This window comes from Hydra vulgaris, chromosome 09 (assembly GCF_038396675.1).
Source record: "Hydra vulgaris chromosome 09, alternate assembly HydraT2T_AEP".
Lineage (NCBI taxonomy): Eukaryota > Metazoa > Cnidaria > Hydrozoa > Anthoathecata > Hydridae > Hydra > Hydra vulgaris.
The window spans coordinates 49,708,557-49,733,642 of NC_088928.1; the positions used below are offsets into that span (position 1 = coordinate 49,708,557).

Below are 25,086 nucleotides of genomic sequence, written 5' to 3' on the forward strand. Positions count from 1 at the left end.
GCCCTTCTACATTACCACAATACATCAAAGATGTAGCAGACTTAGTTGAATTAATTATCCTCTCAGGATATTTTGATCCTCGCTTTGTTATTACTAGTTTATTACCAGGGTCATCGGTTAAATTAGTTTCATCGTAATTCCGATTGTTTGATGGAGGAACCCCTGCCAGTTCAGCAGTGATGTTATCAAAAAAGTTATTAATAATAACAGTACCTACTTCTGCCTTCTTTCTTTTAATCTTACTTGCAAATCTAACACTTAGCTGTTTATTTCTCTTAAGGAATAAATTTACCCATTCAACTCAAGGCGTATTTCCTGCAAATAGCCTAATAAATGTTCCTTTACGGTCTGCATAAGACTTCACAATACTTCGTAAATCATAACAGTCAACTAAGAATTTAAAAGAAGACATAGTTTGCAAAAATTTCTTCTTCAATTTCACTAAATATTGTGCAACCGCCTGGTTTTTTATTATGTATACCTTTCAGTTTATTCTTTATTGTTGATAGAGGAACTTTAAAGATCAAGCAAGCATCTGTTTGTGTTAAACTTCTTACTTCTTTTAAACATTTGGTTAATGTCTCCTGGGTGTATGGAATATAATCACGACTCCCAGCAACACGTTTATAAGTTCTTGGCATGGTTTCTTTGATATAAATATGATTATTAATTAATATTTTGTCCTAAAAACAAAAATTGAAAATTAAACCATTAAAAAAATATATATAGACAACATTTTATGAAAAATAAATAAAAAACATAATATTGAAAATCAAATAATTACATTTTTTCACTTAGGGTAAAGTCACCCCAAGTTGTGGCCAAAGCCACCCCATAAACTTTACTTAAAGTTAATTTTAATTAGAAGAGTTATAAATTTGACAAATATTTTACAAAACTCATCCTATTTAAATTTACTATTAGTTATAACATCACAACCCACTCAAATATTAACAGCAGTTTCAACCAACTCACAATTTTGCAGCATATAAATTTAACAATTTTTATAGACTCTAATAAACAAAGAAAATATTATATCAATAGTTCCACAAACTACAATTAATCTAAGTAATAAATAAACAGAATAACTTTACTTTTGTGATAAACCTAAATTTGGAAGAAGTCGCAGAAGTACAAAGTAGTTTTTAAAAGTTAAAACTATTTTTTATAAATTAGCCAAAGTCACCTACCAGTATAAAGTCACCTCATTTTACGGTACTCATTTTTTTTTTTTTTAACTTTTAACTTTATGAGTTCATAATAAATATAATAAAGATTTGTTAACAATAATATTGTTAACAAACCTTCATTATATTTATTATGAACTCATAAATTACATATATTATATGTAAATGAATAAAAATTAAATGCGAGGTGCACGCGTGGACGATAAAACAAAACTGCTCCAGCTAAGTTATTCCTGAAGGCGCAAAATACTGTTTATGCCTATATAGGTTTTGTTCATAAAAGAGAATGGGAAGTAATTTTATTATGAATAATAGCAAAATAATGTTTTGCGTTTTTTGAATAGCTAAAACAAATAAAAAATATTGATTTGCTTTTGCTATTCTTAAAACATAAAACATTATATAAATTTAGTTCATACAGTAATAGTAAAAGTGCTCATTTATTAAAAATGTTTTGCGTGTTCTGTGTTAATTTAAAATTTAATCACGCTTTTGTTTACGCTTACGACAAAAACGGTTAAGTTTCCTTTTTTTTGTACAACCCAATGCTCCATATCCGTATTTTAAATAGGTTTAATATTATATTATTTGAATATGCCGATTTGCAGTGGCGTATTTGTATCTGTTGGGGAGCAGTTTTTTTAAAATTTTTGTTTACCGCCCCAAACGACAGTGTAACCGTTATGTATTTTATAGCTTTCTATTCACTCACTGACGAGTCCGCATTTTTTTTTTGTGAGGCCAAAACTTCACAGCGCTTTTTGAAGCAATTCTTTTGATCGTACAGCCCTGAAATTTTACAAATAATCTTTTGCCGACTAACAATAGCTATATTTGTTACATTTGATTCAATAAGTATTTTAGATTTACAATGCCCCACCTCCCCGTTGGTTAGATCTGGAACTCCGAAAAAAATATCGGATACCGAGAGGGCATCAAAAAGTGTTAAGTATCAATATAAATTTAATTAAAAATTTTACAAATATTCCACTTGTTAATTTCAGACAAATAAAAATGCGTCCAAAAAAGAACAAATACATCAACCGAGAAGAAGACCCAACCAACATTTAAATTAATAATAAAAAAAAAATATGTTCCAAATATTTTTGTTAATTATTATATACAGAACTCAAAATAAATTTTTATTGAATATTAATCAAAATCAATAAGTGTAATAATTCAATTTTATCAAGACTAAAAAGTAGAAAATAAAATAAATAAAAAAAACTTTTTAAAAATAACTTTCTATTCAATCGACTAAAAAGTAGAAAATAACTTTTTTCTGTTTCTGGTACTCGTGGAAATCATGTACTTAGTAATAATTACTTTTGTAAATCCAATACTGGAAGACATTGAAGGCAATTCATGTACGTATGTAAACAAACAAACTCATCGAAGTAAAGGAATAGAAAGTTTGGCGCCTTTTAAGTCAGATGCTTTCAAAATCAAATTCGTTTTAAATCTACATAAAGCTAAAGGCGCCAAACTTTCTATTCCTTTACTTCGATGAGTTTGTTTGTTTACATACGTACATGAATTGCCTTCAATGTCTTCCAGTATTGGCTTTACAAAAGTGATTATTACTAAGTACATGATTTCCACACCCCTTGTATTGTTTTCTGAGGGATACTACTTTATTTATTACCTTTGTAATATACAAATCGCGCATGCTTATCTATCTAAGTAGTTCTTTGTGTTTAACATTCCCTTGACCATAAAGGTCATAAGAACTCTGTTTTTCATGTATTTTCATAACATCATAGTCTATTTAGAATCATTATTTGAGAATAAAATAATCGCATACAAATTGCAACATATTTCAATAATTCCTGGTTCCTGGTGATGCAAAGATTCATATTATTTAATAACGTCATGTAGTTTTTACATATAAACGCGTAGAGCTATTGTTCTTTAGCTTTGAAAGATGTTGCTATTAATTTGTGTTATTAGAGTTAGTGAACGTCAAGTCGTAATGTGAGCTCGTAACATTATTGTTATTTATTGGTGATTAAGCGGAAAAAAGTGTTTAATTTTTTTAAGTTTTAAAATTTTTTTAAGTTTTAAAATTTTTTTAAGTTTTTCTTTTCTTTTTATAAGATATCCTTAACTTGTTTTTATGAAACATTTGTTGTTGCGATAACTTAGATGATATAATTTTGATCGACTTTTTTAATCAAATACTCAACTGTTAGGTGCAACAGCGCTTGGCAACCACTTTAAGCAGAGGACCCCCCAAATTTATTCAGAGACGGAATAAAGTAAAAAAAAATTAAAATTAATCAGAGCAGAATAAATTAAAAAATATTGTACTCAAATAAAAGTTCCTTTACTAGAGCGAAATATTACTCAAGTTAAAAGTAAAAGTTGCCCGTCAAAAATATATTCAAGCAAATGAAAAAGTAGCTTGTTAAAAATTTACTCAAAAGTAGGGGAACCTGCTTTTGACCACGTTGTACCTTTTGTCACTCTATCCTGTCGGCCAACTATTATTATTTCAAAAAAACGTGAAGTGACATTTGAAATAATAGTCCATGACAACTCTTCTTACCGTAAAAGATCATACTTTGAATGGATCGTATCGATCCACGAGAAACTTATGTTTTGGCTTTTAAAAAGTAAATATTTGTGTTAATCTTATTTTGATTTTAAAACGGTCATAAATTGTTGTCTGATTCATCTACGAAGTTATAAACATTACCCATCATCTTTTTATTGTTATGGAAAAGTTTGGATGATTATTTCTTACCATAAATGGGTATTAAGAGAATAATTGTTAAAGAAACCCATCTCGTATACCTTTAACCAGATTAGGAGGTTGTACCTTTGACATGCAAAACTTGTTTCCTCGGTTATTTGTAAACTTTAAGAGACCAAATTTACAAAATTAGTTATCGAGTTTATCAGACGGCTGTGCTTTATTGCTCTTGAATGCAAAATTGTTTCTATTATTATGGAAATGAAATAATTCCATTGAATTGTAATGAAATTCACTATTTGTTCTTGAACCACACTACTTGGAATAATCAATTTTGTTAATTTATTTAATTGAACAACTGTATCAATATCATAATTAAGTTCATTTTATTACTTAATTTCAGCACAGTTCTCTAGGGGATAAGAAGCATAAAAATATTTTAACAGTTCTGTAAATACATTTTAGTTTTAAAATGCCAAGGTTCAAGGTTGGTTTTTTTTGCAAGACGATTTTCGAAACGGATATGCTTATTGCAGTGAATTTTGTGCTTGAACAAAAAATGAGTTTAAGTGAAGCTGCAAGACATTGCAACATTACAATATCGACATTCATATATCGGTTGAAGCAGTTGCGAAAAAATGTTCTCAACAGAAGAATAATTAGTTTTGATAAACCATTTGGCAGATGCTGCAATTATGCATTTCGAACTTACATTAAAGCAGGTCATATTATTTGCATTTGAATATGCTTTCAAGCAAATCGTAAAAAAATTAAAACTTCATGGATGAAAAATAAACGTGCTGTTGAATAATGGCTGCAAGTATTTTCCCATTAGATATAACAACATCTTTTGGTAAAAGATATTATTATACCTTTTGTTATCTCTATCAAAATTACAGCCTACAAGTCTAGGTAGATCATCTGCATTTAATAAAAAAACCTTAAGAATTGTATATAAAAGTTACGAAAATGTTTTAGAACCATTTTGAACCATGAAAGATTTAGAACTGAGATGAAACAAAAATTAACACAGTCCACGTTCCACCAAAAACTCTAGCTCCAAGTGGCAAAATACAAATAGGGAGCATGACTGAAAATACTTTACTGATATTGGCTTTTTAACTGCAAATATTACTGTTAGGCCAATAGTGAAAATTGAAATTTGCAATTCTAATGATACTATTGATATTAAAACTGCTCCTGCCAGTTTACCATTAACATCGTCTATTGTTTAGGGAAAATGGCTCCTTTGTGTTTACCATCAATATCATTCATTGTTTCACCTAAAATAATACGACTACTACAAAAAAGCGTAAAGAAAAGAGCCTGCTTTAACTGATACACCCTAAATTAAAGTTATTATAGATTCAATATCTAATAAGCAACAATGTAAAGGGTCATCTTCGAGAAAAAGAAAAAAATAACGAAACAGATCATTTTTAGTCGGTCTGACAAGTGTTTAAATGATGAAAGTTCTGATGAAATTGATTTTTGAGAATATACAGTTGATAATGAAAGTAAACTTGTTTCTGTAAGTTTTTTAATTGTCAAGTTGGCCGGAATGAAATACTCTAGACATCATCTAGCAGAAGTTATAAAAATTGTTGGTATAATTTATAAAATTAAGTATTGTAAGAAATCAGAAGACTTTTATAATAAATTTATACGTGACAATGACAATAATTATGGAACTTGAAGATATTGTTATGAAACTCCCACTAGCAAGTATGGTTCATTTAAACGTCTGTATCTTATATTTGATGTTGATCTGACCTCTCTTTACAATTAATATATTATACTCTTTTATTATTGTATCTTTTACTGTTAACATTAAAATATTTACTCTAAAAAGCATTATGGTAATATGTAATAAAATAGGTAATAAAAATAAACTTCGATACACAAGTCTTTGCAAGATTGTAAGGATTGATTTTTCAAGTTTTTTTTAGACAATTAGGATTGCTAACAAAATAGTAAGATTTGTTTTTACTTTTGGACATGAGATAGACCAGAAGTTTCTTTATAATACATAACAAACTAAAATATTAAAAAGGTCTACACATTGCATTTTTTTTATAATGACATTTTGCTCAGAAGAGAAGAATATCACAAAGAGAGAATATCACACAGTTTGAATGGTTTAAATTTATTCAATAGGCTACGCAAAAAATGTCTTAAAGCAAAAAATGGTCAATGGTACAACAGGCTTTCCTAAAAGAAACCGCGTTAATTTTTGAGCAGCCATTGCCAGATAACAGAGCTGTCAAAATAACAAAACATAAACAACGTGGTCTATTCTATTCAGTATTTTATTAAAAAAAAAAAAAAAGCGTGCAAAAACTCTCATTAAGAGGTCATTCATAAATACGTCATGCATTTTTCGATTACTTTTGACCCCCTCCCCCTCGTCACATCTTCGTAACTCTTTCGTAACAAGTCTCGTACAAGCCGTTGCAAAACCACCAACCCCTTCCTCTTTAGAGCGTGATGCAATCTATGGACGACCCCTAACTTAATAAAAGCGTTTAATGAAAATTAAATTTAGTGTTTAGAACTATTAAGTATGCGTTTATTAATGCAAATAATATGGTATTAATTACATGATATTATGGGGCGATAACAACACTTCGAAAACGTAAGTAAATTAACGTAAACGTAACGCAACGAAAACGTAAGTAAATTAAGGAGAATCTTCAAAAGTGCAATAAATATTTAATAAAATTGTGTGGTGCAAATTTTGTATTGTGGGGTTGTCTGTTTACAAATTACTAAACCTGAAACAGCCCCCTTACTAGATGGTCTGGATTCACTAAATTGAAAAATCACAAAGTTCTCCTTCTTACTACATGGTCTGGGTTCACTTCTAATTATAAAATGAGTATTTTACCATGGAATTGGCAAATTTATTATCAATTTTGTGGAGATATGCGCGCTATGCATATATGAGTGACTTCACTTTTAACTTACGCTACACGCGCAACTTTACCAAATATTTTTAGCTATTTTTTTTATGAAAGCTGTTAGTCTGAAGAATAAATTAATCTAAAAGGTTTTGAGTCTGGCCTAAAAAAGGGCAAACTTATTACTGAAAATACAACGGTTGAGAGGGGTTACTTTGATAGGTTTTTGTGATTTTTTTTAAAAGTTCTGAGAAAATTTTAATTAATTGCTGTCGTTTTTGGTTTGAATATACCAAATGATCTCTCCTTATCAGGAAAAAATTCTTTTCAGAAATATCAGAACTAGTATTGCATTTTTTTTAAAAGCCCAAACAGTTATCAATGTAACCCCGTACGTCGCGGTTACTTTAATAGTAAATGTTATTTCAACCAAATATCAAGTTAACCTCACGACGGTGTTTCATTGATAGTTTTTTAGGCTGTTAAAAAAAATTTATAGACTTAGTACAGTTGATACTATTCAAAAAAATGAAAAGTTTGTTGAAAAATTGTCAAACATTATCAAAAATTCTTAATTTCAAAAGATGAATTGGTGAGACAGGCTGGAAAACATTATCGATCCCTTGTTTTTTTCGGTTCATCTATAATTCTTTCAACTACAGCAGAAAATGGAACAAAGTCATCTATAGTAACTTTGCTTTCAGTAAATTTGAATAATTTAAAAGAAACAGTTTTAATCTCTAAAAAATTTCAACGACTTGACCAATGTAATTGACAACGGATTTCTTTTCCGGCGTAAGCTACAAATCTAACCATTGCTTTAGTTCAAATAGAATGTCAGTTGTTTTATCAGCTCATTCCATAGAGTCTTCACTGTCATCTTGAAGTTCCATTTCAATTTCAGAATCAATATCTGATAATGTTGAAGACTCGATTTCTTTGTTCGATCGTTTTTTTTTGGCTACAACCAATTTTGCACCAGTACCACTACATTGTGTTCGTTTTCCTTCTTCTGTTTCTTTGCTCACTTTGAGATCATTCGATGTTATTTCTTTACCAGGAATTACCTTTTTTCCTCTCTTCTGTATTTATTTGTCAGGTTTATTAAATCCACAATAATCTTTTAGCATTTTTTCAACAACCGTACCAAAGATTTCTTTAACCTTTTCACCACCAAAAGGTCTGGTCTCAAAATCAGAGCGTCGCCGTTTGTGCGTTAAGTGCCTTTGTTAAGCAAAGGCATTCGGTGTTTTTATTTAAATAATCCATTTGACAACGAAACTTGTATATTTTAACAGAAAAAGCAAAAATTTTATTTTCTTCTGAAATAAGTTTTCAAATTAATTTCTGCGGGGCTAAAAAAAAGAGTTGAAAAAACAAAAGGCGGAAGCTATTGTTGCGAGGAATCAGAAAAAACTTACGCATTTTTGTGATAAAATTGGATACAAGCGCATTTGGTGTTCGCAACATAAAAAAGCTGAAAGTCGTTGAACGTCTTCTGAAGATTGGAGTAATTGTCTGTCATCAATTAAATGGGTAATGTAACTTTTATAAAAATCAATGTCAAAGAACAGTTTCTTGATTTTTTAAATCTCAAGGATACGACAGGCGAAGGTTTAGCGGAAACGGTATTGATGTTTCTGGAACAAAACGGGTTGGATATTAAAAACTGCAGAGGACAAGCTTATGATAATGGAAAAAGTATAATAGACAAAAAGAGTGGTGCTCAGACAAGAGTTTTAGAAGTTATTAACCGTGCTATATATTGTCTGTATGACAATCACAATTTAAATCTGGTTATCTGTGATGCAGCTGCTTCATCGACTACAGCTATAATTGTTTCAACCGCCGCCACATAAGGATTGCTGCAAATAGTCTATGTGTTTTGTTCATCGTCAATTTATTGGTGGGAATTATTTAAATAGTTTTTCCAGCTTACTATAAAGCAACTGTATGAAACCTGTTGGAAATGTGGAGTTAGTTGTACTAAGTTTTTGCGTTTCCAACTTAAAGGAGTTTTGCTCAGGATTTGTGAAAGCGCGAAAGGCATTGATACAGTTTCTGAAGAACAGAGCTTAACCAAACAGATTTTTTGTTTCCATTCATCTTGTGATTTGATATGAATTGATAACTGAACTGAACAAAATAACCAAAATTTTGCCTTAACCTTAAATTAATATATCCGTGGTCCAAAGTTGTGGAAGCAGCGCATACTATTCAGGCTAATCTCCGAAATAATTAGTTTGAGAAAAGCCCTGCTGATGTCACTTAAATCGCAGAAGAGGAAAATTCCGAAATTGAAATTCCGAGAAGATTATTAGAGGGCCGTATGAGCCTCTTTAATGATAATGAATTTTATATATATATATATATATATATATATATATATATATATATATATATATATATATATATATATATATATATATATATATATATATATATATATATATATATATATATATATATATATATATACATATATAGTTCATTTTAAAATTCTTTATAAAATTGCGACCGGTAAAACAACATGGCTTTTCAAAGTTGTTGGCCTTAAGTACTAACAACTAGGTAGTATATTTTTCACACTTAATTTGTTTAATGTTTTTGGAACATTCTCTTTCATCAAAGTTATAAAAACCACTCTTTGATCTTTTAAGTTCTATAACTGAAACGATTCTCTTAACAATGTTGCAATTTCCGCTGGCAGTTCTTCAATTGGTTGTGTAAACTTAGTTATAAGAGTAGTACACGTAGCAATCATTTCATTTGTCAAATAGTTTTTTGTGTTGCCAGTATTTGCTTCAATATCAGTGAATATCAAGTTGTTTTTTTTTAACAGCCTGTTAAATATATTTACTTTCTTTCGAAGGAGAAGGAGCACGTAGTTTTTATTATATTTTGAGCTACAAAAAAAAAAGATTTAAAAACTGCTCTTCCAACAGCATCTATGTTGCTAAGAGAACATAGTTCTCTTAGCAACATAGATGTTGTTGGTGAGTTATATAGATGAACATCGTTAACGGCTGTAGTTCATATGTCAACAATACATCATTAGCCAAGTTTATAGGCGAAAGCCTGAGACTAGTCGAAGCAGCAGCGTGAAAAGTATTTATAAGGGCTGCTTTGCTTACAAAAAGCATATATATATACATATAAAAACAACAAAAAACGGCAATTTTTACCTAATATCGCGTAATTCTGCCATAAATTTTTATGCACTCATTTATACAATTTGGTATTGAGTCTATCAAATTCTCTAAAATATGTTTGGGAAAATTTCAAAGTATTTTTGTAAAATATTGCGCAACTCCTTCAAGGAGCCTTTGCGCAATATTTTACTTTTTGTAAAATATTGCGCAAAGGCTCCTTGGTGCTTTCTTGTGAATCTCTTTATCAAGTCAACTTCAATAATTTTCAATACAATTTAGGTCTGGGCTATTTGGTAGCCAAGTTAGACGCTGAATATTTTTGCTTTCGAACCATTCAGAGACAATTTTAGCCCTGTGACATGGCTCATTGTCTTGCTGAAAAATGAACGGAACGCTTTGCTCAAGTGCATCAATTGATGAACAAGTTGTGATTTAAAATATCGCCTTAATAAATAGAGTTGAGATCAAATAATTTAAACATACCGAGACCATAATATATCGTGCAGCACCATTCTCCAACCAACCCGCCACCTTTTTTTGTTCTTTGAACGATACAATCGAGATTATGTTTTTCTGATGGCTACCTGCAAACCATAATTCTATTTTTTCGGTTATTAACCTCAATATTCATCTCATTACTGAACATTACTCTTCTCCATTTTTCTTCAGACCATTCTTTGACGCTTTGGCAAAATTCTTTTCGCTTTTTTATATGTTGTTTGGCAAGTCGCGGTTTTAGAACTTTTTTCCATAACATATTGTAAGCTGTTAGTTTCGCGCAAGTGATGCCTTTTCACAAAAAAAAAATCAAAAAAAATTATCACGTTATATTTAATCTTTATTTAGTTCTATTAATGTATACATATATATATATATATATATATATATATATATATATATATATATATATATATATATATATATATATATATATATATATACATATATATATACACATACACTCCAAGTCGGCGCTTACGGGGACATGTTTTATTATTCCCGTTTTGATGTTGTTTATTTTTACTTTTTTTATACTATTTTTATCATATTTATATATTTTTTTTAATTTTTATTTTGTTTCTATTTTCATTTATATTTAGATTTATTATTTATAATAAAAATATATTTTTTATATTGATTTTTGTTATTTTTATTTATTTAATTACACTAATATAAACATGTTTATACCTTGCCGTAATCCTAACCCTAAGCCTAAGCTATATATATATATATATATATATATATATATATATATAAATATATATATATGTGTGTGTGTGTGTGTGTGTGTGTGTGTGTGTGTGTGTGTGTGTGTGTGTGTGTGCTGCTCGACTGCTTCGACTAGTTTCAGACCTACAAATTTGGCTAATGGTGTATTGTTGACATATGAACTACCGACAACTAGTAAATAGTGCCCTAATCGAGTAACAAAGTAACTTAAATTTTAATATAAGGAGCCTAATGAAAGGAAATTATCAATGTCTTATCAATCTATTTTAATAAAGTAAAAAAATAAAATTCAGCCGCTGTGCGCCCCTTCTGATTCCGCTCCCAGGTACAAAGTGACCAGTCCACCTCCCCCCTACCAAAAATAAAGACTTGAACTTTATTGTTTAATGCTTCCACGGTGTACCCTAGTTAGAAACTTTTGCAGTGCTCTGTAATAAGACCGTAAGAACATCTTGGAGCTTCTTAATAACCATACACAAGAGATGAAGTTTTTTATACAAATTGTCCGCACGTAGTTGAGAACGTGCAAATGATTTATGATTTAACAAATAATTATAATTTTGTGGCACCCATGTTAAATCATTTAAACTTGAACATGTTTCATCTTAATAGTAACAGCTCTTTGAACAGTCGTAGCACAGTGGTTAGCGCGCTTGCCTCAGAAGCCAGAGATCCGTGGTTCAATACCACCTCTGGAGAAGTTTTATAACATCGGTAAGGAAGGAGGCGTAAACTTCCTTTCAAATACTCTCCCCCGGTGCTCTATGGTAAAACCGTAAGGACTTGTTGGGGCACCTAAAATAAAAATATAAAAAAGCTCAAAGTCACCTGTTTTAATTTCAGTCAATCAAAAAATTCAGAAAAAATATACTGCTAAAATTATGCAAATATTCAAAACTTTATATAGAAACAACAGTCTAATGAAAAAGCTGCAAACTTAGATTCTGAGAATGATTTCACGTTGATTGAAATAACATAAAGTTCTTTCAAAGAAAACTTTTCTTATAAAAGGTATAACCTTCCCGAAAAGCCTTAAATTGTTTCAGATTTACCGAGCAAAAAAATTTCTCATGTCAAGGTAAAAAAAAACTTGTTTCAAGAACGTTATGTACTATACAATACTCCCAGCGGGCACTGACGTCCGAAAAACGTCTATACAATGTTTATAGACGTCACAAGTCCGTACGAATTCCTCAAGACGTCCAGCAAATGTTCTGTGCTCCATGGACTGGTGTCAGAAAAAAATTTAAGAGTTTTTATCTTCAAATATAGATTTTTACACTTTCACAAGATAATAAATTTACCATGCTTTTGTAAAATAACTCAAGTAGCACCCTGCATTGAATAAACAACGCGAGGCGATACAACAAAATATCGGTAAAGTATTTAAAAAATATATATTTAAAATAAGCTTGGGCGTACTAATAACATAATAACCTTACAATTGTACGAATCACAAAACTAAACAAAGTCATTAAATTAGTTATACTTTTAACCTTGAACACATGTGTATGATATGCACTGAAATTATTTCTCTATTTTAGTAAAAATAATTTTTATATATTGCTACATTTTGCTATATTTTTTATAAATAAATGAGGTATACGGCAACAAAAAAATTTTTTATTAAAAATATGTGATTATGTATAATAATGTAATAATATGATATATCTATGAAATAAACAACATTATATCTATAAAAATTATTTTTTAAAGATTTTTCATTAAACAGCCGTAGTGTAGTGGTTTGAATTTTGGCTTCAGAAATTCAAGGTTCTTGCTCGAAGCCGGCTCTGGCCATATAAGCATCTTTGGTGAGGGAAGGTGGCGTACACTTCTTGATTTAAATGCATTTCCGCTATCCCGCGGTTTACTATAATAAGATTTTTTTATGTGTTACTAATATTTTTGGATACTTCAATTTAAAAAAAGTTTATATTTAAAAAAAAAATGTCATCAGTTTTCGGCAGAATGAAAGTAAAAATCTAAAATGCAAAAAAACAAAGAATCCAGACAAAAAGAAGTTTTTCATTTTTTTAAATTTTATTTCAATACACATAAATATAAGTAAGGTACACGATTTGCTAAATAGGTAATATATAGTCGTTCAAGTTTTGATAAATAAGTCTATTATTTGTTTTTGTATTTTTGTTATTTACTTTGAATTATCAGGAGACAGTATAGAATTAGCTTTGTAGAGGATACCAATTTTTTTTAATATTTTGGTATTTAATATATCTATATGTGATTTCCATGTTCTCATCAATAATTATCCCTAGAAACTTAGTTGCTTGGGTTCTTTCTATTTCTTTAGTATATATATTTAGCGAAGGTAAATCGAGTGGTATTTTTTAAAGGTTAGAATGAAAAAGAATGTATTTGGTTTATTCTGTGTTTAGCGATAATTTGTTAGATTTTAATCAACTGTTTATTTATAGGAAGGTATTATTTATAGGAAGATTACTTATGTATATTAAAAATAAAAAAGGTGCAAAAATGGAACCTTGGGGAAAAAATTTTATTTTGAGTAATTTTGAAAATTTCTTTTCATGAGCAATAACGCATTGTTTTCTGAAATAAAATATACTTACATAAAAAAAACTATTCGAGTATCAATAACGAAGATATTTTCAATGTATTCATTGAGTACTGTATGATGAATGCATCATTAAAAACCGTCGTTGTATGAAACTTATAACTTCAAAACCCTGGGGATTAAAAAATATATGAAAATAGAAAATTAAAATTGGAAAATTAGGACTAATTGTTAGAGCGAATGAAAATTTAAAAACTATTTACTTATTTAAGAATTGTAAATTCTCTTGAAATTTCAAGAAGAATATATCTTGATACAAAAGTTTTTATTTATAATAAAAGATAAGTTTCTGAAATTTTTATTTTGAGTAATTTTTTTACTAAAACAATTTTAAACTGTTCTTGATGATATTTGGACTTTTTGCTGATAGTAATTTCTGATTTTATAGAACGAAAACCATAATAATTTAAATCAAAAGAAAAAACAGTGGTGAAAGACTACCCCTAAATTGTATAAAGCAAACAATTCTTGCCAATAAACAATATCTCAGTAATACTAATTTTTAACAAATCCTTATTAGGAATCGGTTTTTTGTTATATCTAATCTGAGTTCTTACGCCATGGAAACTTAAAAAGTTGTCAACCAAGGGGTTGCCATAAATTACACAACGCTAAACTTATATAAAAAAATAGAAGTATGAGGACATTTGCTCTTTTGCGCGGTGAGTTTGATCGAACTTAAACCACTATTTTAATTTTAGGTTTAATTAAAGACTCTGCGAGGGAAAATTAGAAAACGGAAAGTGCGAGCGTTATTTGTTTGTACCTAAAAGTTCTTTTGAAGACTCCATTGCAGTCACTGGAATAAGATCTAGATATATGAATTTATTATTTAATGCTTTTCTAACAGTAAAACTAACGTCGATGGAAGGCAAAAAAACACGACATTGTTGTCGCAAACTTAAGAACAAAAATGAAAAATGAAACTTTTTATCGATTTTAATACTGGCTGCACCTTATAAAATTTACAATCAACCTCATCTAGAAAAACCAAAAAATTACTTTTATGGAACCATTATGTGAGCTTTTAAGTGCATTTAGGGGAAGGTTGCGTAAGATAAGCAGGTTCCTAAGATGGTATAACCTTTTTTTCGGATAAACTAATGATTTTTTCGCAAATTTTTTTCGTTAAGAATATTCATACAAGTTCGACGGTGTTATTTATTTTAATTTCTTGGTGGTATATTTAATATTCTTTAATTGTTTTACTGTTAAAAAAGTTTACCATCCCCGTCATAATTTTTGAATACCTTCAAAGGGGGTTACTTTGGCCAGCGTGGGTAACTTTGGCCACACTTCGGTAAAAAGATTATTTAGCTTATAACTCCATTAAGTATATATTTTTTCCCACTTTCATACATGCAAATCATAGATTACACTTTAACTTTTATTATTGTGTGGGTATTTAATTTTTCAGCTTACCTAAGTTCTAAAGTTAAGTTTGGAAGGTAAATATTGATGTAACCATAACAACAAAACTTTTACTGCCAGTAGTGCCAACCTAAAAAAAGCTGAAAAATTAAATACCCACATAATAATTAAAGTTAAAGTGTAATCAATGATTTGCATGTATGAAAGTGGGAAAAAATATATATTTAATGGAGTTATAAGCTAAATAATCTTTTTACCGAAGTGTGGCCAAAGTAACGCTGGCTAAAGTATTGTTAACTTTTTTAGAGATAGGAAAGGTTATTATTAAAAATATTAAAATTATTATTAAAAACTATTAAAAAATAGAATTGTTTACTTTTTTAGAGATAGGAAAGATTATTATTGTTTTTTTATGGTTGAGATAATAATGATAAAATTATGATGATCTGGAAAAATGAATATAAATATTATAATATTTCGGCTGCAAAGAAACAATACACTGTTAATATGCTCAACATACGCAACCTTCCCTTAAAGGTGTTTTTAAATCATTTTAGTTTTGTCGAGCCTTCGGAGTTTTTAAAACTTTTCTATTAAATTAAAATGTTTGCGACTTGAGCAAACCCATCCCCAATTTAGGAGCAAATAAATTTTACTCGGTCACTAATGTAAAACGCCAAAACGCATTTTATTGAAGTTTGAGTTTCATCAATAAACTTTGTTTTTTAAATTTTGTTTTCGTCATACCTATTAAAACAGAGATAAACTTGTGTGTGTATTTTCGTTCCGAACTCCAAATTACAGTAATTTTTCTTAAAAAGTCATCCTGAATTAACACAGGTATATAGAAAAAAAAAAATTTTTTAAACTAAATCATAAAATATTAGTAGAATTTAATGATCAACTGCATTTTGTTGCCTAGGTAATTTTTATCTAATTTTCCTAAATAAAGCCTTTGATATTTAATTGTTTTAATTTTTATAGTAAAATTTCTTGCATAAAAATATCCCACTTAGATAGGTTAATACACATAAAACACGCCTGCTAAACGTACTTTCTCATTTTTTCAAAATTTAAAATATTTTATTTGTATGTTCAACTATAGCACGCTCAGTCAAACGACTTTTTGGAAAAAAAAAAATTTATTTAAGAGTTTTATTAAAACTCAATGTATAAGTAAAAAATACACGAAGAATTGGAATTGGACGGGGTAAATTCATGGCACATTTCCGTAAATTATTTAGTTTTGTTGGTAAGTTATTTATCTAGGGACTTGACTGAGTCGGGTCGACTCACGAGATTTCAGCAAGTTTAATATTTACTTATAAAAATTAATCTTGTTTACATGAGAAACGGACAAGAGGTTTTGCTTTCTTTTAGATGCAATATTAAAGTGTTCGTCGTCTACATATTTTTTCATTTTTTGTTTTTTACTTTTTTAAAATAAAAATATTTCATGTTAAAAATATATATCAATCAAAAGCGTTCATTGCCATCAAAACAAAAAGTTTGTTTTATGTAGTCATTTATAGCGTAATGCTTCTGCTATTAATTAAGTGCCAAAAACGGTTAATATACGAGGTACTTTAGATTATTAAACAAAAATTGAATCGAGAAGTTCAAAAATAGAATATAAATGCTAACTTTAGTTTTCTTGTCAGCATCTATACTTAAATGACTAAGAGGCAAAAGATCTTATGTGTATTTCAAATAAAAAAGTGTTTTTTTTTGTTTATTTTGGTTGTAAATAACTTTTGGTTGTAAATAACTTTAATCAACGCAATCAATTAAACCAAACTGTTATCGTATAATTTAAGTGTGTGTGTACGTGTGTGTGCGTGCGTGGTGTGCGCGCGCGCGTGTGTGTGTGTGTATGTATGTGTATGTGTGTGTGTGTGTGTGTGTGTGTGTGTGTGTGTGTGTGTGTGTGTGTGTGTGTGTGTGTGTGTGTGTGTGTGTGTGTGTGTGTGTGTGTGTGTGTGTGTGTGTGTGTGTCTGTGTGTGTGTGTGTGTGTAGGAAAATTAACTTAAAATCTTAAAGTTTTTTTTTTCAAAATAGTTTTAAAAAAATCATTGAAAACAAATTGCAAACCATTTAATCTTTAGTTAAAATACTTTATTTAAACATTTTTTCATAGATAAAACTGGAAGAAGGTGAACGCAAAAAAATGAGAAGAGAGAGAAATAAAGTTGCTGCTTCAAAATGTAGAAATAAAAGAAAAGAGCACATAAAGTGTTTAATGAAGGTAAATTTAAATCTTAGTTACCAATAAATTTGAATTAATTAAACAATTGAAGAGCTTAGTGCTAAAAGTACTCAAGTCACAAAACAAATGTTTTGAGAAAATCTATTTTGATCATCCATTTATATTCTTATTTTGAACTGTTATAGCTCTGATCAAAGTAGAGTTTCTCAAAATATTTACTTCGTGACTTAAGTACTCCTAGCACTTAGCTCTTCAATTACTTTCCTTATTTATTAAATTAGATTTTTAAATTAAACTTGACGCATAATTATATTAATTAAACGAGTTTCATTTGTTAATATTATAATTAAGTAGGGTGTATCCAATATAATTTGATAAAGCTACCGTTACAGTTAGGATTGCAAATTAAGTTTAACTATAAAAAAATGTATTACTACTATTTAATAAACATTTTCTCATTAGAAGTTTACGATGCGGTAAGACGAACTTTTTAATGCTGCCCAAATTTTTTTTTTCTTCTGAAAAACAAAAAACCTTCCACAAATCGTTTTTTTTTTTTTTTTTATCAGATTGTAAATTCTTGTTTTTCTTTTTTTGTTAACATTATAAATTAGGATTTACAGTTGTCAGTTATCCAAAGAGTTAAAAAATTTATTTGTTTCTATGCAAACACTCAGCAAAAAAAAACTTATCTTTCAAATATTTTAGTTTTAAGATATCTGCATATTTTAAAATATCTTCATTACAATGGATATAGTCTATAACAACAAATATATCTCATAACAATGGATATTAAAAAGAAATGAAACGATAACAACTTTTGATGTAACCGCAGCAGAACAAAAAGCGCTAACATTAAATAGTTCGAGCACAGCTCGTCATAATAAAAAATAAAGGCCCTGAGGACAGTTATTCAATCAAGGTGCCCTAGAAATAGTTTTTTTTTAGTTTAACTATTTATTGACATTCAGTAGTAACACAGGATTATAGTTAAAAAACAAACAAAACGAACCAAAAAGTGAAGAGGTTAATAAAATATTTATTTAAGACATGAACATAATTTGTCTCGGTATTTTGGGATATCTTTTTGAATTCTTCAATATTTTCAGAAATTTTTATAAATGCTTGTAATAAATTTATTTCACAATCTCAAAAAATATCACAACAACAGTCTGAAAAATATAAAACTACAATTTGAAATATACAGAGAACCTATATAAATATTGATCTACTCTTTAGTTTACCAAGCTAAAAACATTGTCATAAAATTATGCCTCCATATCGCTTTTCGGCCTAATGGCTAAGATCAAGTGTAGTATCTGTTCTTATTTCGGCTTCGGACCACCTTTCACTTGGTTACGGTGTTGTTAGAAAGCAGAAATAGCATGAGATTGAAACCGTGACAGTCGATAGAGGTTCTTGGCGTAGTCATTGTCTCCTTCAACATCCTTGATCCTATTAGAACCAACGAATATGAAAGAAGTATAGTTAACGTCGGCTATAAATAAAACAAACATTACTAAAAACTCCACACCTAAACATAAAATACTAGAAATCACCCATGAAGAAGAAATGGAGCAGGTAGTTAATATACCATCCAAAGAAATACAAAAAGAACAATTGACGGAAAACTATAGCATCGAATAAAAGTTAACTACATATTCAGAATATGTTCAGAAATTAATGTATCTGGAGTTAAACTTTTAATAGAGTTTCAATCTATATGTTATAATTAAATACGGTGTTACAATAAAAACTTTTTTTTATAGTTTTTATAAACACAATTGCACCGAAGATGAATTAAAAAGGTTCTTTCGGTATAAAAGACCCAAATATGAGAAGGAAAAAAATAAAAGGCGACAAGGTTATGAAGAACAAAGACTAACAAGATAAAAGGCAAGTGTTGAAACTAAATTAAAGTATATGCATACTGAAGCCAAAAAACCAAAAAATCTAATCCATAACCGAGACATAATATACTAGAACAAATTTCGTCATACAGCTTAAAATAAATAAAGTAAAATAAAAACAAAAAAAATAAAAATTATAAAACTATATAACACTGCTTTTGTTATTTTTAATTTATTTTTGTTCCATTTTTTGTAGCTGCTTAGTTTTGGCTAAGTAGCTATAAATAAACCCTTAAGTGGGATACACAAGGAGTTTACTCTCCCAAAAAAAAACCGTTTTCTAGAACCCGGCATAATTCTGCTTTCAGTTGCTGGAGTCTCAAGTTGTTTGGCAAAAAAATAAGTATCTGTTCTTGATTTATTAGCATATTCGACGAGCTAGTAGCCTGATAGAGTGTTAATTGAGTAGTGAGTGTATTGAGGGATAATGGAGATCATGAGGGGCGTTTAGAGTGATTAAGTGCGTATTGAGGGACTTAGTGCATATTATTATATATAAAGGTCTATAAATAGCCTTTTTAATCAACTTTTAATCAATGGAGGATTTCATAAGCTATAATAAGAATATAACTGATTGCCTCTCAGAACTAAGAGGTAAAGATGTGTACGTAGAAAACTACGAGGATGAACAATTAGCCTCTCCAAATCTTTCTTATGCACAAATAATAAAAACAACGGCACATAAACCAACTGTGTTCAACAATTTAAAACAAATAAGTAAACTAAATATAAACTAGTATTTGATACAAATATCAGCACAATACTAATGGATTTAGAAGATGAAAGTATGGATGAAGAATAACCGGTGCCCAAATAATTCGTGGCAAATCGATACTTAAAATCACTTTTCAAAAAGAGTTTCATAAATATAAACTATTAGGAAAGGGGCAAAATATTCAAGAAAATATATTAAATATTAAAGAAAGTGGGGGGAGGGGGTTAAGTATACAAATTCACCACCTTTTCTCTAACTCAACTCGAAAAAGAAAGTTTAGTAATCGTGTGGCTCTCTCCATTATTGGACTACCACTGGAATGTAAAAATTTAGTGGTTTGGAAAATCCTAGAAAATATGGGGCATGGTAAACATGTCAATTTGAAGGTAGTGAAGAGAGTAACCTCAAAAAGAAAATCTAAATATCTATGGGGAATTTTTGTTGCTGTAATGGAAAATATTGAGAAACCTGGTACCCAGGCTTACCAAAATTGATGGATATGATGTTATAAATAATCTATACAGGACAACCAGACTCTACATTACCAAAAGCGGCAAATACGAGTGAAACTAAAAACCAAACAAATGAAGTTAACAAATTATTAGAAAACCTACTTCAGAAAACCACAACTAAAGGTAAGTCAAGTGAATTAAAACAGGTAAAAAAAAGAGATCTAGAACAATTTAAAAACATAAATAACAAAAACCAGATAACCGTCCAAAACCTAACACAATCACTTTGGGTAGTTAACAAACCGGCATAAGTGAAAACGGAAGGAGGGCCTTAAAAAACTAGCAACAAGATTATAAAAACGAAAAAGTATCACGAAATTTCTTCTTTTCGTGACCATAAACGGTCAAATATTGAAAATTCCGTGAAAGAATCAATTAAGAATTCTGCAATGTCTCCAGAAAATAAAAAGTATAATCTAAAAACAAAACAAAAATAAAACTAAAAACAAAATAGAAATATAAAACAAAAACACAAAAAAACAAAAAATAAAAAATAAAACCAAAAACGAAATAAAGATTTAATACTGAAAACAAAAAAAATATATATGAAAAACAAAAATGGTTGTCAAAATTTGCTCATTAAATGTAAAAGCTCTAAAAAGTTATGTAAAACGAGGAAAGATTATAAGTTTTCTAAATAATATTGACAGTGATATCTTTTGGATTCAAGAAACTGTACGGATAAAAACATACAAAAGTTGAAGATAGAGCGGAACAAATAAAAAGCGAGAAGTTGCGATCCTTACAAATACAGTTAAATTCCAACAAGTAACACAGGATAAAAATGGAAGAATCCTCGTTATAAATATATCAATTAATAATATTATAATCAGAATTGTTAACATTTATACGCCAAATGTTCTAATGAAAAAAAAAAAAGTTTTTAGCTCCCTCGAAAAGCATATTAAAAAATTAGACAATTTATATCTTGTAGGAGATTTCAACCCGGCCAAAAATTTAACAAAAACAATACATTACGAACTCTTAAACAAAAGAAATCCTCAATAAGTATGACCTAGTAGACACCTAAAGGAAACTAAAACCACACGGAAAAGAGTACACTTACTAAAAGATTGAAGGGTCCGTCGGTAGTCGTATTGACAGAATATATAGCCAAATAAACAAAAGACATAACTATAAAAACACAATTATTGAAACACACCTGAGTGACCATAAAGCTTTTGTCTCTAATCAGCTAACAAAGACTCAAAATAGAAAGGGACCATGATATCAGCACCAGAATGAAAAACATAACAAACGAGTTTGAAATATTTATGAAAACAAAATACTGTTATGAAATTCAAAACCGATGGTGCGAGATTTAAGTATAAATTAAAAGTAATTGCTATAACAAGATCAACAATGATTATCCAAAGTAAAAAAACTTATATTAAAAAACTTGAAAACAATTTCCAGAAAGAACTGAAAACTGAGCCTAATTATAAGGAATTGATCAATTCTATTAAAAATAAAAAAAAACAAGTTAGTGTTGACCGAGGGATCTTCACATGAACGAAACAACAAATTGTCGAAGATGGTGAAAATACATCAAAGGTATTCTTTTTTTTGGAAAATAGGAAGGAAAAAAAAATTACTAACATATTTGTGAACAACAGCACATAAAGACACTGATAATATAAAAAATGCAATTAGAAGGTGCAATTATTGTAGTAACAAAGAACTAATAAAGGTACTACAAAGAACTATACAAAGCTAGATAAAGTAAAGTAAATAAACCTTATTAAAAAATATAACTAACCCACTAAATAAAGATGAAAATGCTTCTGTAAACAAAAGCCTCACAAAAAAAGAACTTTTTAGTGGTGCAAGCTGTCTAGCAAAATACAAAATACCAAGAATTGATGGCATACCGCTGGAATCCTAACAAAGTTTCTGGGACATAATTGGAACTCAATTTACCAACATAGTAAATAAAATCATATTTAATGAAGAGAAAGAATTAACTTGCTCACAAAGAATAGTATTAATAAAAATTTTAAGACTATCTAAAAGCTGGATACCGATCTCATTATGTTCTAACTACAAGATCATAATTAAGGCTCTGGAAACCCGTTTATCAAAAGTTTTAGATAAAATAATAGAACCATCGCAAACTTGTTTTATCCCAAAACGAAAATTTTTTACCATCATATCTTTAGCAAGGGACCTCATTGAGTACACAAATGAAAAAAATTTAAAAAAAGGTTTATCATATCTATAGATCAAGAGAAGGCCTTTGATAAGCTAGACCAAAACTTCTTATTTAAAGTAATGGAACGCTTTAACTTAGATTTTAAATTCACTCTGGCCCTAAAGCAAACTGTAAAAAACACAATCTCTAACTAATTATAATGGTTACCTTGGTAAACCCTTTAAAATTAATAGAGGAGTAAGAAAATGTGATCCAATTTCCACTTATGCGTGGGGGTAGAAATCTTGTCCTAAGCAATAAAGAGAAGTCAAAAGATTGACGATATTTCTATACCTGTAACCTCAAAGTCACTTAAAATCTTACAATACGCAGATAATACAATAATAACTACACAATACGTGTTATCCATTAATGAAATTATACAGTATTAGAAGACCTCCAATATGCGACTGGGTCGAACATAAACAAGACAAAAATAAAAGTCCTTAGCACACGGAGGTTTTAACCATCTTAGGCGTAATTTTAGATACTAATCTAGATTTTCTGCACGACAAAGCTGAAGTGAAATACTAAATAAATTCAAAGGGCAAACAAAAATTTTCAAATACTGGACGTCGTAATAAGATGCAAAAAAAAATTTCTAAACACCATGGCTCTCAAAGGTATGGTTTTTTAAATAAAAAATAAAATTTTAATCTACTTATGGCAAAGTGAGTTTTTTAAGACCGCTAAATGAGAAATAATATATCTACTAACTAATTTCGAGGATTAGAATTGCTTGATTCCACTTAACAAAGGCTCTTAGAATGAAACACCTACTACAGATGCAACCTCTTGAAAAACCAAATGAACCTTATTACCTCCAAAAATATTTACTTGCCACCTCACTGCAAAAATTTGCAAACCAAAACTACCAACAGTGAAAATTTCTAATTCTAAATAACTACTACCAAAACAATAGAGATCCCACCATTCTAATATCGAAATGTTATTGACATCTTATGAAACAATAACACCCTTTTGAGATTAGCAAATAAATCATCGAAAAATATATACAAAACTCTATCGAACAATCAAAATAGCATACATATTAAAAAAGTGCAGACATTCTCGTAAACAAATTTTCAAAAACAACTTCCCTGGAAAAGTATATGAGATCTTTTAGTTCATATACTCAAGAACCCAGCCAGAGCACACAGTGTTGATTGATGCAAAGTAGCCTTCCGACGATGAAAAAATGTACGAGAAACAATATTCCATCATTTTACATCATATAGAATAGCCACAGCAGTATGATGTAAGTCAAAACTATTGTACAAAGCACAGTAACCAACACAACCCTTTAACCCTCATAGTGCGCACTGTTCTCTTAACCGACACAGATAATCTACCTTGTCATAAGAAGACAATTAAAATAATAACAACTGTAATAAAAATAACAACTATTGAACTATGGAGGGCAAGGGATATGAAGTAGGAAGAAAACTCTGGAGGGCGAGATATATGAAGTTGAAAGAAAACAATACTGTCACCAGAGATATACCAAATACTAAAGACTAAACAAGATCCAAGAAATCCATAAAAATATATTCTATTAACAATCCAATAAGCAATGCGAACTCTGAACATTTAACCTTTAACCTGTAAAACATTAAAAAAACTAAATAAAATATAAACTTTTAAATAACAATATAAAAATGTTTAAAAACCTTAAAATAATAAAAAAAATTTGTTGTCAGAAACATTAGGTCACATCTAAGAGTTATCTTTTATCTACTGCAACTAAGTGCAAATTAACAAATAAAAATATAAAACTAACACAAAACAAAAATATAAATAATAAGCAAAAATAAAAACGTTAAAAAATAAACCTGCCTTCTATGGCCTTAAACTTGTTTATCGGCAAAAAAAAAATCCGTGACATTTGATAGAGGTTCAAGGCGTAGTCGGTTTTCGTTATCTCCATCTTCGTCCATAAATCTTAAAGCGATTCGTCTACTCCGAACATTAAATGGAGATAAACCATTATATTGGCGCTGCTGGGCTTTTACCTAGATACAACTGACAAACATTTGAGTGGGTCATACATTGAGCTTTGGCTTTTATATAAACCAGCCTACTGGGACCTTAAACCAAAAACGCTATTTATTTGACCTTGAACAAGTTTTAAATTGATTTAGCTAAAAACTCAAGTACTGATTCTAATAAGCTTTACGCATTTGTTAACAGCAAACAAATAAGGCAATAATGATGTAAAGGATGCAATGAAGTCAACAATGATATAAGTGATACTAAAAAGGAAAAAAGTTACAAAACTTATATTCTTGGAGTTCTTGTAGATAATTTGTTGTTTTCCATGATAAATTCTTGTAGAACATATCGTGGAAACAACAAATCCATAATATCTTTATGAAAGTTGCTAGAAGTATTGGAATTATATATAAAGTTCGACCTATGTT

General features: G+C 29.3%; 1 protein-coding gene and 1 pseudogene across 2 annotated transcripts in view; both read left to right on the forward strand.

Annotated features, from left to right (window-relative positions):
• LOC101235968 (cyclic AMP-dependent transcription factor ATF-3) overlaps positions 1 to 25,086 on the forward strand; it is a 42,019-nt gene that overhangs the window by 4,963 nt on the left and 11,970 nt on the right. For both annotated transcript variants that reach the window (XM_065805968.1, XM_065805967.1), the window contains one exon: positions 17,270 to 17,377. In XM_065805968.1, the coding sequence (XP_065662040.1) occupies positions 17,270 to 17,377 (108 nt within the window). The remainder of the gene's footprint in view (positions 1 to 17,269; positions 17,378 to 25,086) is intronic.
• LOC136085667 (U2 spliceosomal RNA) lies at positions 18,619 to 18,688 on the forward strand (annotated as a pseudogene).